At 41.8% G+C, this 19,294-nt stretch overlaps 1 protein-coding gene across 1 annotated transcript in view; it reads left to right on the top strand.

Annotated features, from left to right (window-relative positions):
* The window catches only part of MAPKAPK2 (MAPK activated protein kinase 2), an 80,612-nt gene extending 76,819 nt beyond the window's left edge, over positions 1-3,793 (top strand). Inside the window, exons 8-10 of the mRNA XM_081009105.1 lie at positions 683-768; positions 1,214-1,294; positions 1,808-3,793. Coding sequence (XP_080865231.1) covers positions 683-768; positions 1,214-1,294; positions 1,808-1,951 — 311 coding nt within the window. The 3' untranslated portion in view covers positions 1,952-3,793. The remainder of the gene's footprint in view (positions 1-682; positions 769-1,213; positions 1,295-1,807) is intronic.
* The last annotated feature ends 15,501 nt before the right edge of the window (positions 3,794-19,294 follow it).

The raw sequence follows: 19,294 nt of genomic DNA, 5'->3' as shown, positions 1-19,294 counted from the left end.
AATTTTCTAAAGCTATCCAATCACTGAACGTCACTTTCGATCCCTTATTTGCATAACTATCTACAGTATCCCCCTGCTGGCCCAGGGTGAGAACTTCAGTACATAACAGCTTCTGCTTTTCCTTTGCCCTGCCTTTCTCTTCTTCCTTTTCCTTCCTTCCCCTATGGGATTCTGCTCCTGTGTTTGGAGGCTTTGGCAAGGTGAGGGTTCCCCCTGGACCTCCACACCCTAACAGCCCATGGCCAGATTTACTCTCCCCACTGCCTTTGTTATCTTGTGCATGCATGATATAAAAAGGTTGCAACATGGAGAGTGGGAAAATGAATAAAAATAAACACTGCACCCCCCAAAAAAGGCCAGGCCCCACAATGTCACAAATGACAATTCTTTCAAGTACATTACTCATCATATGTACTAAAATTAATTAGTATTAAGAGTCCTCAGAGTACTTTTCATGTGTTATCTCCACAAGCAACATATTTGCTCAGGAGAAGTCCCTTCAGGTTTTTATATGAGTCAAAGCATGTTCTCCTTAAAATAGACCCATCCCTTTGTGTACATTGTCTCTCCTTTTGCCGTGCAAGCTTCAGGATTTCTGCAACATCTGAAGAGAGCTTTGGAATGAGGTGGCGAGACACAGTGTGTGTTGTTGTTAATGCTGTTGCCTTTCCTCCACCTTCAGTTAAGCAGCTGATCCGGAATTTGCTGAAGACGGATCCAACCCAGCGAATGACTATAATGGAGTTCATGAATCACCCTTGGATCATGGTAAGAATCCACCTGTCATTTCTCAGGAAGAAAAACTGGCGCAGAAGCCTAGGCTGAGAAACATGAGTGCAGGGAGTCTGGGGTAGCTTTATAGATAGAGGGGAAACATTTTTCAGCTCAGTCGCCAGTTCCATTGTGAGAAAACTCCTGCAGCTGCATGCCAGTAAGGGGGCAGGGGAGAGAGAAGAGAGGCAAAAGTGGATGGGGCCAGAGGGGAAGGTGGGCAGAGCACTGGGTGGAGGCTGTATTCCAGCCATGCAGAACTCAGAGGCTTCTACAGTACACACACCGCTACATCCGATCAGGCAAGGGGCATGATCACCACCCAGCCAGTCAAAGAAGGACAGAAGAAGTCTTGGCAAGTCCCAAGGACTGGAAAGAGAGTTTCCCAGGCCAGAGGCTCCCCAACCCCTAGACTAAAGCTCCATTTGTCTTCCCTCTGCAGCAATCAATGCAAGTGCCACAAACCCCGCTGCACACTAGCAGAGTTTTGAAAGAAGAGAAAGATCTTTGGGAGGACGTTAAGGTAAGTTGTCTGCAAGTTTCATCTCACACGCTGCTAAGCAGCATGGATGAAGGTTACGCAACTCCAGGTGTAAGTGATTGTGAGCCTGTCCATCAGTGCTGCAAGCCACTCCTAGCCTGTACAGTGGAACCTCGGTTTTCGAGCATCTCGGAAGCCGAACGATTCAGAACCCGAATGCCAAAACCCCGGAAGCTTCCTCTGCGTGTTTTTCCTTTTTTTCCAATGGATTTTGCCAACCGCCCATTGTTCCTTTGGTTTTCAAACATTTCGGAAGTTGAATGGTCTTCCACAATGGATTACATTTGAAAACCGAAGTTCCACTGTAGTAGGTAATGCCAGATATGCAGACTTAAAGGCCCTCCTCACTCTACCACAGTCTGAACTTGGAAGTAGTCTTTTGTGCCCACTGTTAAGTTACAAATAGGATCTTTCCTCTGGATGACAGTAATGCCTGAAGCTAGAATAATTTGGCTAGCCAGATGTTAATTTGTTTCCTCTACCTCACATTTGTAGGAGGAGATGACAAGTGCCTTGGCCACCATGAGAGTGGATTATGAACAAATCAAGATTAAGAAAATTGAAGATTCATCCAACCCGTTGCTTATGAAGAGGCGGAAGAAAGCAAACCCCGCTGAACCTACAGCACTCCCCCACTGAGAATTTAGTAGAGCCAAACCTGGTGGTTGTGAAAGCAATAACTATATCTATATATTTTTAAAAACAAATTGGAGATAAAGACTGTCATATCAAACACATGGAATTCAGATCTTTATACCAGACTAGTTATTTTTTTTTTTAGCTGCCTCTCATGGTTCTGACCTTTCTGAGGTCCAGCAGGAGACAGCTGCTCTATGTACAAAACATACTTTTATGTTTTTCCCCAGCCCCTGGTCCTGTAGGGAAATATTTCTGGTAATCAGATTTTGTTTGTTTGTTTAGTAACATCCCCCCTTGGTTTTTTTCTCCTTCAGAGACACTGAAATTCCTGTGATCACCATTTAAAGGTTAATAATATAAATAAAATATATATAATCTATATTTTTAAAACTACTGTAGAGCTGAAATCAAGATAGGAGTCCTGTGCTGATTACAGCGGTTGTTGTTTTAGCGTTAAAGGCTTTCAGTTTGTGTCGACAACAACAACAAAAGGCCAGGGCCGTTGAAGAATTCCACCAGAAAACAAAGGCACTGACGATACTGTGGTCTTCATTTAACATCAAGAACTGTTCCTTGGCTGATGGACCTTAAATTCAGTTTGGGAAGTTATTGTCCCAAGTACAATAGGGCTCCTTAAACTGAAAGCCTTCTGCCTCTAACTGTGCAATCACAGGATTGACTTCCTCTCACTTGTGCGTTTGTGGATTGTATGTAATAATGTGATAGGATGGATATTGTAAGTATAGGCAGGAAGGCCATCCCCTTCTGTATTCTACCTTGAATTTTTGAGGGGTAGTGTGTGGGGAGGGTCTATGAAGCACCCAGAATTCAGTTATGATCTCAGGGTTATTTGGGTGGGTGGGAGGGATGGAAAGTAAATGTTTGTTGAGTGGAGACGTTCATGATTGATCTGTTTCAATAACTGATGCAGCCTTCCTGGAGCACTACATCAGAATATGTCCTGTTGCCCAGTTTCCACCACCATCTTGGGCAGTGTTAAAACTTAAGACCTTGATGCAGTTCTAAAGATCTCATGCTGCAAGGTTGCAGGCTCATATCCTCCACCCCAGCTGTTTTGTTGTGGCTCTTGCATCGTTCTGTGTTGCTGTTCACAACCATCCTGATCTTTTACTTTACCAGGAAACTGCAACTATTTGGAGCACATAGCAAAAGGCTCAAATCTGGGATTTGCATCTCATTGGAATATAACTTGGAGTTCATGTGGCACAGGACCTGCCACATGCACACTCTGATATGTGAAGAAAAAACAGAAACAGTACCATAAAAATGAGTCTTTTTTAGATGGATTCCTTAGCATCTTTGGGTGTTGAATAGCCAGATGGCACAAATGTTAATATGGGAATATGATGATGGGAATTCTGCCTAGAAAACCAAAAAGTCTCAGCTCAAGTTTGAAGGAGGGAATTGACATGTGCTGCAGACTTGGGCACATTTGTCTAAAGTCAAGCTCTCTTGAGTCTTACTCTACCTGTACGTTAGGGAAGAAAAGCAGGAAAGTATTCCTTCACATAAACTTTTGCCTCATTATGCTGATGGTCAATCCCTTTTTCTGCCTCTTTCTGTATATCTTTAGTCCATGAATGAATATCTTTTGCCACGTTTGTTTCACTGGCATACTAGTGTTTTAAAAACACACACTTCCCCCCCCCTTTTTTTAAAGAAAGGTTTAGCTTTTAGGTGGCATTTTAGACACTGTATGAAATTTTAATTTGTAAAAAAAATATGTTTTAATTTTTGTTGTTGGTGGTGTCTCATTGCTGGAAAAAAAAATTATTTGCTCTGCTTTTTTCCCATTTTGGATTAAAGACGCCCAATACATCAGAGTTTGTGTTTGTGTGATCCATGGTGGGGGAAGCCAGAGCAGGCTTTGGCTCAGAAAGGGCTGGCTATATCTGTAGCACAGAAGTGTGATCAAAGAGTTTTCTAGCAGTTATGATTTTAATACAGATCAGCTTTTCACATACAATGAGTTGTGGATTGTGCTAAAGACGGCTTGCAAGCAGGGAGTTTCAGACATATACCAGCAGTGGCTACTTGGAGAATATTGGCATGGAAGAGCCACATGAAAAGAATCGGGCATCGTATATATGACACTTCAATAATATCTATTTCAGATATCTACTGCAATATTCAGTTGGGGAGAGTATACGATGCTGCCAGTGAGAATCTCCTGAGATGGCATTGAGAGAGCAAGGCCTCTGACATTGATCTTAATTCCCAGGCAGACCTAGTGGTGGAACAATGTGCCACTAACTTCAGTCTGCCCCTCCATTGTAGGCTCAGGCTGTATATATGTGTAAATAAACTGTATATTGGGACGTGGGGGGCGCTGTGGGTTAAATCACAGAGCCTAGGACTTGCCGATCAGAAGGTCGGTGGTTTGAATCCCTGCGATGGGGTGAGCTCCTGTTGCTCGGTCCCAGCTTCTGCCAACCTAGCAGTTCAAAAGCACTTCAAAGTGCAAGTAGATAAATAGGTACCGCTCCGGTGGGAAGGTAAACGGCGTTTCCGTGTGCTGCTCTGGTTCGCCAGAAGTGGCTTAGTCATGCTGGCCACATGACCCGGAAGCTGTACGCCGGCTCCCTCAGCCAATAAAGCGAGATGAGCGCCCGCAGCCCCAGAGTCGGTTACAACTGGACCTAATGGTCAAGGGGTCCCTTTACCTTTACCTAAACTGTATTGTAGAGTCTCTGCTGTGCCTCATTTCCAAAAGGAAATACATACCCCAGTGTAAGCACCTGGAATCTCACACTAGAGATTGGAGTGGTGTGTTACACTGGTGTCAGAAGTGGGACACTCCCACCCCCCAAAATTTTTTTTTATAGAAACTATTTTGTTAAAGGTGCTGGGATTTATAGCTTTGTGAGGGGGAACTGCAGTTCCCAGGATTCTTTGGGGGAAGTTCTGTATTTTAAATGTATGGTTTGGATCTGCTCTGTATTGACAGGAAGCCTCTACTAGACAGAGCCAGTTGTCTAGCTCTGGTGCATCCATTGCCCTTAAAGTGGCTTTAAGTTAGCATTCTGGGTTTCGAAGAGAGTGCTTCCTGAATTTTGTGACACTGCTTCAGTAATGCCGATGTCACATGCAGCTTTTAAAATCTGGCCAAGAGATTTTAACATGTGAGCACACAAATAGAAGGGCAAAGGTACCAGACAAATTTAGGCTTTCTCCAGCGCACGCATTGTAATTTGGCCTTTGCAACACTTATCGGTATACATACAAAATGTTGTGAAAGCTCGTGTATGGCTGCCATTGGAAAAGACTGTGGCTTGCCAGTATCTTTCTGAGCAAACAGCACTGAAATCAGCATTTGTCATTGAGGGCGAATTGTAGAGTTGGAAGCCATGAGTTGAGCAGAGGAATGAAACAGCTCAACTACCTCAATGTGACACAGAAGGAAACCAGAGAAACTTCTTTCTTGCTGTTGAAAACTCAGCATTATAGTTACCGTATTTTTCGCTCTATAACACGCACCTGACCATAACACGCACATAGTTTTTAGAGGAGGAAAACAAGAAAAAAATATTCTATACGAAACAGTGGATGTATGATTTTTGTGGTTCATGCTGTGGCCACAGACAGTAATTGTTTAGGCAGATTTGTACCTTCCAGCAGCTCTGTTGCTTTGTTTTAAAAAAATATATTATTATTATTTTGGAGATGCTGCATTTTTTGGAGATTGCATCAATATTTGGAGATTGCATCAATTTGGAGATTGCATCAATATAAATTTATTTAATGGCACTTGATGCACCATATATCAGCTTATTTATTGTTGATTGGACCTTTATTCCCTTAGAGGCCAGTTTATACATTCTTTTTGAGCTGGTAAAGTCCACTTATTTTTTTCAACACTTTCATTGCCTTTTCTCAGTATATATATTATTACAGAGGTATTTTATCAACACAACAGATTATAACAAGAGCATAAGAATGAAGTAAACAAAACAAAAATTCACACTTTTGCTCATTTCCACCAGAGTAGCCACAACTGTTATGGCCTTACTGCATTTCAACTCATGCAAAGATGGCTGCATGAGTTCATCCAAGAATTCGAGTTGCAGTCATTTATTTTGCTAGATATACCACGCATGAATTGTGGGTAGTTTTGTAGAAATCTGTTTCTAAGTGAATTCTATTGAAGAGTGCCAAGTTGGCATAAAAAGAGTCGTGTTTCTTGGCCTCCTTGACTAAGTTTCAGTCAGTGGCTGTACCTGCTCCCCACATAATAGTTTTCATGTTGAAAGCGGCTTGTAAGAAAACAGGTACCATATCAGAAAATAGTCAAATGTTTCTATGGGCACATTATTGCCCATAGCAAGGGTCCCAGGGGGAGGAGAGGACGAAACCCCATTGTGTTACTGGAAGTCATGGTGCTAGATTCCACTAGTGCAACTATCTAGTTGAATTTGGTCTCATGAGTTAGAATGGTGGCATCCTTAGGGTTGCAACTCTGTTGATGGAAGTAGCAACACACCCTTTTTCTCACACTTTGCTCCTAGCTGAGAGTAAAACAAATATGAAATGGCACTCATTTCTGTGAAGGCATCACTGTTCAAAGGAACTGTTGTCAATGAGTGGGAGGTGGTGAGAATTTGAATGTAGAAGTGAACTTGTTCAGGAGGTTCAGAGTCCAGCTGAATGAGAGTCAAAGTTCTCAAGCAAATGTTCCTAGCCATCCTGCTTTGCCAGTGCATTCTGTGGGGAATGTGCAGATGAAGCAGACCCTTCCCCCCAAATCACAGGCCATCTTTGGCAAGCGGTTGAAACCACCCGCCTATCAATCACCTAATATCATCATGACATCAGATGAGGGAGAGGTGGGTGGCCCTAGCCACCTGTCAAACTCTGCCTGTCTGGAGGGGGTAGGTAAAGAGTTAGCCCACCCGGCCAAAAAGGTTCTGCACCCCAGGTTTAAGGTAAGCTATCTAATTGGTTGCTTGTCAGAATTAAGAATTTTGAATTGCAAGTAGGCGTCTTATTAAAGTATGGCAAAACATCGACACCAGCTTTAACACTGCCTCAGTACGAAAAGGGCGGGAGCTGCAAAAGTGTATGCAGGCTGGGATGGAAAATAAGCAACCTCACTGGATGGATTTGCAGTCCGCTGGCACGTGGGGCTTTTTGCATCCAAGCCCCTGTCTGCATGCAATTTGCACAGAACTGACCTCAGAACAGAAAACGGTATAAAACTGTGTTTATAAACAGTGTTTACAAATGCTTGATAGATGTTACAGTGTGTTAATTACCTTTGTTAAGTTATTGGGTTCATGTTGACCTTTAATTCACTTTATAAGAAAGTGCTGGTTTAGAATTTCTACTGAAAACCGGAGGTAATTTCAAAACAACATGTTCCAAGATAAAATGAAGGTGTGATGCCATTTTGCTGCATCATAAGTATAACTGGAAGTCACGGCTAGCTGTGCGATAAATATAACATTTTATGACTGTGTTTGGAACAAGTTGAGCAAAGATGATGCTTTATTTTCACCTAATGACAACGGTTACGGACACAACCACCTTCTGTAGGTGGGGAGGAAGGAATATTTATTAGAACACTGATAATGAGTTTTATCAGATGGTACATATGTCTATAAATAACTATGTTCAGGGCTTATTTGTTTTACATCATCACCATTTTCCTCCCTAGAAAGACAGATACTTTAGAGACAACTTAACCTAGTGTTATGATTATTAGGATTGCCGACTGAGGTCTTTTTCTGAATGCCGCCACTTGCTGAAGTGAGTTATACTTGCAGAAAGGTGCCTTTTCTGTGGTAGCACCCTGGTTTTGAAATTCCCACCCTAGAGGAGATTAATTAGCATTCCAATGTTTTCAGTGCCAGTTTAAGACATGTTTCCCCAGCCATTTTAAAGGGTTTTTAGCTGCTGCCTTTTAGTCTTCACTATTTTATGATGTCTTATGGTTTATTGTATTATCAGATTACAGTGGTAATCTTACAGATTACAGGGTTACAGATGCTTCAGGTTACAGACGCTTCAGGTTACAGACTCCGCTAACCCAGAAATAGTACCTCGGGTTAAGAACTTTGCTTCAGGATGAGAACAGAAATCGCGCGGCGGCAGTGGGAGGCCCCATTAGCTAAAGTGGTACCTCAGGTTAAGAACAGTTTCAGGTTAAGAACAGACCTCCAGAACGAATTAAGTTCTTAACCTGAGGTACCACTGTACTTGGATTGGTGGGTAGTTTATACAATTTTAAACAAAGTGATAATAAGTAAAGTTCAGACAGTACAGCAAAGTTTAGATAGTACAGCACAACAAATATTAAATCACTCTGGAACTAAAACGCATAGGACCAAATGACACATAAGTATGTTTGCTAAAGACACACTCACTGTTTGGCTATAAAAATAGACTGTGCAACTACAGCAGCAAGAATTCTTATAGCTAAATATTGGAAGGCACAGGAGCTACCCACACTGGAAGAGTGGCACACGCAACTGATGGACTACATGGAATTAGCCGAAATGACGGGCAGAATTCGAGACCTGGGAGAAGAGGCAGTGGAAGAAGACTGGAAAAAATTTAAGGACTATCTACAAAAACATTATAAGCTATATGAAAGTTGAGAATTTGCTAAGTTTTGAGGAAAACATGCTTCAGTATTGAGAATTGAAAATGATTGAAACTAAGTTATAACGGTGAAAAGTTTTAATTTAGAATATATAAACAGATGAAAGTACAAAAACATACGAGACAAGGTATTAATTTGCTGTATAATATTCTTTTATTGTAAAGAATGCAGGGATGGAAGATTTGGGGAAGTCCAGTTGAATATGAAAAAAGATGTGGAAAAGTGAATTTTCTTTTTTCTAATTTTTTCTTTTCTATGTAAAACTGCTTTTGCTGTGTAAATTGATGATGGATTTTGACTCTGGAAAATAAGCAATAAAAAATATTATAAAAAAAAAAATATATATAAAAATAGACTGTGGGTCTATATATATTTTTTAATCACAACGTAATCCTAATCATGGGACGTGGGTGGCGCTGTGGGTTAAACCACAGAGCCTAGGACTTGCCGATCAGAAGGTCGGCGGTTCAAATCCCCGCGACGGGGTGAGCTCCCGTTGCTCAGTCCCTGCTCCTGCCAACCTAGCACTTTGAAAGCACGTCAAAGTGCAAGTAGATAAATAGGTACCGCTCCGGTGGGAAGGTAAACGGCGTTTCCGTGTGCTGCTCTGGTTCGCCAGAAGCGGCTTAGTCCTGCTGGCCACATGACCTGGAAGCTGTACGCCGGCTCCCTTGGCCAATAAAGCGAGATGAGCACTGCAACCCCAGAGTCGGTCACGACTGGACCTAATGGTCAGGGATCCCTTTACCTTTACCTTTAATCCTAACCATGCATACTCAGAAGCAGACATTAATTCAATGGACCTTACTCTTGTGTAAGTGGGGGTTAGGATCATGGTCTAAATGGATGGGAGACAGGAGTAAAATACTCCCCCTCTACTGCTTGCTTCGCTGCACTGCACACTTTAATTCCCCACTCCCAGTTATTTCCAGTGGCAAAAGTGAGTCTACTGGGAATAAAGTCCTCAAAGTGGGGAGGAGAGAGCGGGTGCCAGGTTTACTCCCATTCCCTGTGTTCTATTTAGTAATGAAAATATATCCAAACCAGCAAGCACATGTTTAGCAGACATCAACACTTCTGGTTTTTCAGCAACGCCATTTGGCTACATACAAATGTATCCCAAAATAAAGTAAATCGAGGCTACTCCTCTACTAGAGTATTAGTGCAACCCAACACCTCTTTTCTCTACCCTTTCGCCTTCCTTCCTACATTCCTGGCGCCTTCATTACACATCTTTAGGTGACAGGCGAAAACTCTTCAACCAGGCATTGGGCTGATTAACATTCTATGGACTTTAAAATGTGTCTGTGGGAGGGGAGGTTATTGGTTTGCTTGGCTTTTGTTTTATCAAGTATTTTGTATTTTCATTTTGTATTTTTATGTTGTAAACTGCCCCTGTGATCTTCAGATGAAGGGCGGCATACAAATTTAATAAATAATTCCATCACTGGATTTCCAGTTCTTAACAAACCTACTTATTTGATAATGCGCAATGAGTTCTTCATTTGCACCATAACTATTGTTTTAAAAATTATAAGCTGGCTTTCCAGCGCTCAAGGTAGCATACAGAGACCACTGCTTCGCACTGAGCAGGAAAAAATTCTCACTGATGCCACTTTAGAATAATTGATTGAAACCATGGGGGAAAGCCATAGCTCAGTGGCACCACATCTGCTTTGCATCCTGAAGGTCAATTCCTGGCATCTTCAGGTAAGGCCCAGAGACCCCTGCCTGAAACCCCAGAGAACTATTGCCAGTCAGTTCCGACATTGCTGAGCTAGATGGACCAATGGCTGGGCTCAGAATAATGTAGCTTCCTTTGTTCCTATGCTTCCTATCCATAACCTGCTTTTCCCCACCCAAGTACTAACTAGGCCTGATCCTGCTTAGCTTCCGAGATCAGACGAGATCAGGCGGGTTCAGGGTAGTATGGCCATAGACTCATAACCTGCTTTTTAGCCAAAAAGACCTCAAAGTGGTGTAGAAAAACAAAAAAAAAAAAAAACACACTAGTAAGATGGCCATTGCCCTCAGGCTTACAATCAAAAGGATGTGAAAAAAGTTGTCATCCATAATCAGCATATTTTTATTTGGCCTAAATTCTCTCCCAGTTAAAAATATTCCCCATGAAAGGCAGAAGTGGTAGCCAGCTTGTTTGATGAGACAAGTCTGTGGTCTTCTCTGATGCTGTTTGTTTATGGTGGTATATAACTAACACCGTCATATAGACTCACCCAGGCCAACTCATATTTTAAATTCCAAACCACAATAGCATGTGATATTGGGAAGTAAAATCAAATGCTTCCCCATCATACATGTATAGTGGTGGCAGTTTTCCCCACCCTAAACTAACCAGAGGGCTTATGGAAGAATTTACTGTATTTTTCCATGTATAAGATGCCCCCTGTATAAGACGCCCCCTATTTTGGGGGACTCCAAATTAAGAAAACACCCCTCAGCACTACCCATGTATAAGACAAACCCCAATTTTAAACCTAATTTTTTGCTTTAAAAAAACCTAGTCTTATACATGGAAAAATACGGTACATCAATAAATGTTTATTAGATTAACAACTTGAGTTTTCAACAGAATCCTCTAAATTCTCAGTACTTGCACCAGTTTCTTGTTTGCATATGGCTGATGCAATTCCAGGTAAAATTGTTGCAAACACATTTTGACCATAAGCAGTACCTTTGCTTGTTGCTGTGATGGCAGATGGTTGTCAAATTTTGTCTGATGCTATCTAATGTAAATCACGTTGCATAGTTTTTGAGAAAGATGACTTAGTGATTTAATACATAGCACCAGTGCTATTTTTCCAGAAAAAGAGGTGCCAGAACTCATCATGAACACCTCCCTTGTTCTCTTATATAATGCCAATGGGGCTCACTAATTACTACAGATTTTCTAATCTTGAAATGTTTGCCAAAGCTATTTGGATGTTAATCTAGATTAGTTATGGGTGGTGAACATTTTAGGAGTGACCAGCTGACATGTGATCGCCAATGCGCAGGTCGTTTTGGACCCAGAAGAGGGTGTAACACGGGCATAAGGGGGAGGGGCATAAGGGGGTGGGACATGCTTATGCATGTTCTGCTAATGTCCGCGGGGGCCAGGAACGGAACCCCTACATGAAATGGTCACCACCTGTGTATGAAATATGCCATTTAAACACAATGGGCCTAGCCTAAAAATTGCTCTGCTAGCCAGTGTGAACACGATGGCACTCACTTACTGCTTTATCTAACAACATCAGTACAACACTGTTCCAGGAACATTCACCAGCACCAATACGCCAAGACAAATAATGAGTTACTAATCGGAAGTTGGCAGAAAGAGACAGTTAAAAGATATGCGACTAAAAGCTTGCATACGTTACAATACTGCGCCTTAGCTCATGTTCCTTGGCCTGCTCTAAATTCTGTATGCATGGCAAAATGATTGTTGTAACAGCTTCACCCTGTGCTCTGATTTCCATCTAGCACATGATGAATTATATGGGGAAAAGTCCCCAGGGCCCAGATTAAACTGCTGTAATCTGGTGCACTAGCAGAAGCCAATGCAGGATCACCCAGTAGCACAATGTTCTCTCCCTGCTGCTTCCCCACTCCCCACCAATTCACTCTGGATGGTTGGGAAAATGCAGGATAGGAGAGGGGTGATTGTTCTACCAGGTAAACAGAAATGGCCACAGATGGAAAATTGTATTTTAGTGACACTTAATTCTACCCCAGGAATATAGGTGTGGGGTGAAATAGTCAGGTGGGCAAGTGAATTGTAGAGCTTTATTTATTTATTTATTTATTTATTTATTTATTTGATTATTTACAAGCTTCCAACTCATAGAAAAGTATAATGATGAGGTACAATGACATCATTAAAACTTCATAATATTATAAAGTAATAAAATACAGAGGAAACTGTCAACACAATATTTTAACAAATTCAAAAATCTGATAAATCTTCCAGTTTTGCCACTAAAAGTTTGGATGGGATATTTCAGATTCAAGATACATTTTTTTTAAATTGTGAATTCCACCCCATCCGTCCCAAAACGGAGTCAATGTAACTTTACTGGAAACTGCTGATAGTTTTGAATATTACATATTTGATGTCTGATACATATTTAAAACATACAAGTGTGGCCAGCTGCTAAATATAATTTAAAGTCAACAAACATTGTATGCTACTTGTCCATGTTAGCTGCCCATGTCAGCTTGTACAAGTATGAAACACTGTCAAATATCAAATGTTGAAAGGAAATATCGATCGGATATGAATATGCAAGTTAAGGATACCAAAAGCAAATGTTTGGTGAATATCTAGCAAACCTCTGAGCAGTTGAAGACACTGTGGAGAATAATTGGAAAACCCATGTTTTATCACTGATTCAGAGCAAATAACAATCCACTGAAAGCCCAATTGCCGTTTGTTCCGATTCAGTGGTGAAAGGCAGGTTTTCCTGGGGGAAACATGGACCTGTGCCTCAAAGCATGGCACAAAAGGAAGTGTGGACCAACCCTGTGACCAAGGGAGAAGTAAGATCTGTTGGGGTGTTAATTCTGTGAGCCCCTCCATATTATGCTTGGGTTGTATATATGTGTAAATAAAGCTATATATCCTAAAGACACCACAGCCTCTGCTGACCCTCATGCCATATGACATTGACACTATTTTTGGCCACATCCACACCATTTAGCATTTAAAGCTTCACTCTACCACTTTAATAGTCATGGCTTTCCCCAAAGAATCCTGACAACTGTAGTTTGGTAAGGGTGCTGAGAGTTGTTACGGGACTCTTATTCCTGTCACGGTGCTACAAATACCAGAGTGGTTTAACCATATCTTCATCTTCCTGCAGAGCTCTGGGAATTGCAGCTCTGTGAAGAAGAAGAAGAGTTTGGATTTGATATTTGACTTTATCACTTCCCAAAGGAGTCTCAAAGCCGCTAACATTCTCCTTTCCCTTCCTCCCCCACAAGAAACACTCTGTGAGGTGAGTGGGACTGAGAGACTTCAAAGAAGTGTGACTAGCCCAAGGTCACCCAGCTGCTGCATGTGGAGGAGCGGAGACGCGAACCCGGTTCCCCAGATTACGAGTCTACCACTCTTAACCACTACACCACACTGGCTCTCCAGTGAGGGAAGCAGAGGTCTCCTGACAACTCTCTTAACAAACTACAGTCCCCAGGATCTGGGGAAGGGATCCATGCCTGTTAAAATTGTATCATAGTGTTTTACATGTGCAGATGTGTACCCTGTTTGAGAGTTGCTGCCGTAAAATGGTTTCTCAGCCATTGGCTTCCTACTTACTGTACACTGGTAACATGGGAAAGTGCTTATCAGCTAAGTGGAAGAGGTAACTGTGGGAGGCCCACTGCATCCTTTTGTTAACCAAGGCTTAGAGACAATTTCTCAATTGTGAGAAAGCCGATACCTATCAGTAAATGAAAAAGCTGACTGAAAAAGTTACTATATCTGTTAACAAAAAACCTCAGAGATCCCCCACTGGTTACTATATTGCTGGCATTCCCACTTCAGACTTCTTTTGGTCGGGGGACACTCACCCAAACTGTGTTCTAACTTTAATTCACACGTGAATAGCTGAGTAACTCACATGACCCTTTGGTAAACCAATTTGTGTCGAGAAATTTCTTTTCAAATTATTTAACTGAAGCCAACTTTGTTTCTGAGAAGCTGCCTATATATGTGTGTAGCCCTGACCTCATGTACCACACAGTAGCCAGCACAATTTATCTGACTCATGGAACCAAACGAAAGCCCTCAAAATGCTCCACTACCCTACTTTACAATACTGACAACTCAACAACTACTTCTTTAGTTCACTAAATAACTAATAAGGAGATAACGGTCGAGGACTTATATGAGAGCAAGGGTTAGGGGGGGATGATCCTGGTTATGAGAAAATGACTATTAAGGCATGAGGGGGACACCACAACCTAATTTGTGCAGAAACCAAAAATACTTTTCTGAACATTGCATCTCACTATCAGGATAATTACATGCTGGTCATACTAGTCTGGACAGATTCCCTCATTGACTTTTGTCATGCTCCTTCACCCTATCTAATGATGCAACAACGTGTTCCCTGCCCAAAGATGAAGGCAGAGCAGAGAAGCTTCTCGCTGAAAAAATGGTGCTTTAATTTGCTTTGGTTGGTTTAAGAGTGAAAACAGCACATTCTACCTATAGAATTTGCAAGATTACAAATCATGCATGGGGACTGCATTAGATGGAACAAACTTTACTTAGTGGTGTGCTGCTACCAAGCTTAGCTTCCTTCCCTGCAGTTGTCACCCAGAACAGATTTCCCCCATACAACCACTTCCCTTATATAAGACATACTGTCTTCCCACAAGCAGAATGAAACAACCACCCCTCTACTTCTGGGCCCCCAGTGGCCTGTATACAATAAAGAAAAAAAGGCATAGTGGCTGATAAAGGCAACAGGAAAACTGCTAGCAAAATGTCAGCGGCCTTCCCTTACCTGCTGTGCCTCCAATAATTTTAGAGAAAGAGTAGATGCATACCAGCAACCATGACTTCTTCCTACTGGCCTTCCTTCCTGAAGTGAGAGCCTTATGCAGCTGGGATCACAACACAACACCCCCCCCCCTCATTTGTAGCCTGATAGCTACAGGCTACATTAATCCCTAACCAGACCCTCACAGGTAGATGAGAAAGAACTCACTCCTCACCTTAAGGGAAACTTAGGAAATTTCTCTCCAGGATTTCCCCTGAGTACACCACCCAGCCATGCATATTCCTACTTCACTCTGATACAACATCACAATAGTCGTTCATTAAGAGAGGCATTTTTCAAAGGTGTGTGAATTCCCATCTGCTTGTACCTCTGCCTTTTCACCAACCTCTCTGGTGACAAATGCAGAATGCTTTTCACACTGAGAGGAGCATGACATGTATGATGAAATGTGCAGTAAAAGCAGTATTCTTGCAGGTGAAATATGGACAGTAATGGCTACAGACAGTAAGGATGGCTGTCGGGTAATAACGGCTGACCCTAAGAAATGGGGACAGCAGAACTGAATGATACAAATCAAGAGCTCTGGAGCCTGCTGGTGACCAACTTGCTGCTGTTGTGTCTGCATTAATGCAAAGCCTCTTGCCCCCAAGACTGCCCATATCCCAACCATACAACCAGCAGACACTGTGCACAAAGATGCCTAAGGACAGTAATATACTCCTGAGCATTAAGGATAGAGCTGCAATATTTCATGGAGAGAAAAAGCTTCTGTATCAAAGGTCCAGAGGTGTGGTTTTCTTTATCATTACAAAACTGAGAAAGTGCACCAAAGACAACTGCCCAGTTTGGGCCAAGCAACTCTCCGTTGGCTTTACTCTTCTTTTACTCTGCCCAGAATATATTAACTGTCATTCTGTAGCTATGATGACAAAAAAATATGTTCATGATAGTTGACCATGTCATAGAAATGTGTATTTCAGAACCATACCCACCCTTATATATGGCAAGAGCTAGAATCAATCTAGATGGAGGCTGTTGAGGATGAGAACAATTCCAAATTGAGAAAAACTATATTATTGTGCTACAAGTGGGATAGTGTGAAAATGGCCCGAGCCTGTGCTGCTCCTCTTCATGAAACAAAAAGAATTGTAGCATGTCATCCACTGATAGCAATGCAATCTTCTTTTTCCTAAGAGAGGCTTTCTGCAGGAAATGAGCAATTATTGCTTTTCCTGCTTTCACTGCGATTTCATGTTTTGAGAAGCTGCACCTGCAGACTTTCATTCTGTCACCCCACTAATAAAGTGTGCAAAGGTGGTGAATTTCAACATCTGTTTCATTCTTTGGATAGTATTACTGTTACTGGATTCTTCAATCATTCCGAGAATTTAAAGTTTGTAACCTGAGTAATTTTAACTTTAATAAGCAATTGATTTTAGCTGGGTGACTTGGAGGCTGGGCAGGGGTAAGAAAGAGTGTATTAATGTGCAGAGGGAAGTCATGGACTGAGGCCTCTTTCTCTATCAATCTTTGTTACAACAGTACATGTGTCAAGCCCATATGAAAGACAATGGCATAATTTGACCTATTTTATGCAAACCTCAGACTTTCTGCAAAGGTCTGTGATGTCTAGAACACAGATCAAAGATAATCTGTGGTCACCTGCTTGCACAGATTCTTTTGAACATCATAAAAAGACATAACAAATTACAATAATTAAATTCAAGACTGTCTGGTTGCTACATTAATCCACTCCCTTCACATTCTGCACAGTTTATTTGCTATGGAAAGCAAAATGTCGCCACCTGTATAAATCAGGTGTCTCAATTTATTGCGTACAGGCACACAGCTATGGCCTCATTGCTTTGTGAGTGTGTGTTTGTGTATGCAAAAGAGAGAGAGAGAGAGAGCAAGAAACACAGAGAGAAGCATGCACAGGCATCTCCTTGGACGCTTCCAGGCTTGTGTTTTATCACATGTGTATTCTGCATCATCTGCTTGACACAACAGTGCGTTAGAGGTAGACTTATTCTTCTTCAGATTATTCTGCAGTGCTTTCCCCTCGTTACCACACTATCACTGCTGAGAGGGGCTATCGTGCAACAAAAGCCAAACCAAAGTCAGAACATTTGTGGTAGAAAAGGTCACAGGATTTCAGAAGTTACTTACTGGATATGCACTGATTGGAAATGAAGCAGCATAGAATAATAGAATACAGTGGTACCTCGGGTTACATACGCTTCAGGTTACATACGCTTCAGGTTACAGACTCTGCTAACCCAGAAATAGTACCTCGGGTTAAGAACTTTGCTTCAGGATGAGAACAGAAATCATGCTCCAGCGGTGCAGCGGCAATGGGAGGCCCCATTAGCTAAAGTGGTGCTTCAGGTTAAGAACAGTTTCAGGTTAAGAACGGACCTCCAGAACAAATTAAGTTCTTAACCTGAGGTACCACTGTAATAGAATTGTAGAGTTGGAAGGGACCACAATGGCAATCTAGTCCAACCTCTTTCAATGAAGGAATCACAACTAAAGCACCCATGACAGTTGACCATCCAGCTTCTGTTTGAAAACCTCCAATGAAGAAGAGTCTACGGCATTTTAAAAATATTGAAAATGTGATTGTGTATGGCTGTCCCGATAGCAACAAGAACACATATAATCATGAATGCACACACAAAAAAGAATGTCTGGAGGTGCCCTCTCCTGGATGGTGGAGGTGGCTAATCTTTGACCTCCAGATGTTGCCAGACTACAAGTCCCATCAACTCTGATTAATGGCCATGCTGGCTAGAGCTCTTGGGTGTTAGAATCCAAAAATATCTAGAGGGCCACAGGTTAATCATGTCTGCTGTAGAGGGATAGGAAGCACCATTCACACTAGGGAAAATGTGCCCACAAGAGCACATTATGTCTTCTGCTGCTGTGGTTTCAGAGATGGAGCATGATCACCCAGAGGAGGAGTAGGCCAACTAATCCTAGCTCCCATTCATGACTCGTAGATTGATTAGAAGGCTGAGGAGAAGGTCTGAGAGCAACCTACCTTGCAATGTTTTTCCATGGTGTTGTGTTAGTGGCAGTTCTCCAACTTCCCCCATTCTTTGCTCTTTTGGCCTGAAAGTAGAGTGGGGCAGGACAGGACCATCTTTCCTCTTTTTAGAACATTGCACAAATGGAAGAGCTACTGAAATCAGGACAGCACCTTCCCCCTTTTCTCCCCAAACAAGTGAACGTGACTTTCCTTTAATCTTTCATATTACTTTGAAGAAGTTGCCAGCTACCCAACAGCATTCTTATGCTCCATCTTTTGGTCCCCAGATATTTCCAGGATTTGTCAACAAGGATGTGACAAAGAGATGATTAACACGTGTGTTCCTTGATGTAGCAGGAAGAAAATATCCAGTACAGGGGATGATACTGTCCCTAATTGCATTTCTGTGGTTAAGTGAACAAAGGGCACCTCCAGATGAACTGTTTTTTGAGCATTTATCCTGCTTGCACAGAGATTAGAATATGTCTGGTATTTAAGGAGCATTCATTCTGGTTTGTCTGAGGGGTGGTTATACCACAATGAACTTTCATCCTGAATTCATTTTGATTTGCGTGTGTGGTGGTTATATCAGAAGCTCTACGTGGAGCAGGGCTTTTCAGTATGGATTTCCCTGTTCCTCGGAACACCATTCCTGTTCACAATGCACACTATCTGCCCTTTCTGGAAACAACTAGAAATATTTCAATTTCAATAAGCATTTCCAGCTGGATGAAAAGGTCTCTGCTTTGGGAATTCATTTTGCATTGCTTTAAAGCCTGTTTTCCGTTGTTGTTTTGTACTGTTTTTAAAAACATTTTAATTGTTTTTATTATGTTTGTAAATTGCCTTGCTGTGCAAAGGCTGATAATAATGATAATAAAGTCTTCTTATTAATAACCATAGACTTTTCGGTGCATTTCCTCACCTCTTTCCCAACCATAAAAAGTTGTTTTAAAGAATGGGTTTGTTGTAACAGAGCATTTTAATTGAACAAACCTAAATTTCTAGTATGCTCTTGAACACCAGCAACCCCCAACAAAATACTATTACAAAAGTTGGGCTCCACCATCACTCTTTGCCGAGCGGTGAAAAATTCCCAGGAGGTTCCAGGAACTCATCCAGGGTCTGCACTCCTTTGGAGAATTGAAGATGTAGCAGAGACAGATTTACCCCTTCAGTCTGCA

The sequence above is a fragment of the Podarcis pityusensis genome, assembly GCF_964106645.2.
Source record: "Podarcis pityusensis genome assembly, chromosome: 6".
Lineage (NCBI taxonomy): Eukaryota > Metazoa > Chordata > Lepidosauria > Squamata > Lacertidae > Podarcis > Podarcis pityusensis.
This window is presented reverse-complemented; position numbering and strand designations above follow the sequence as displayed.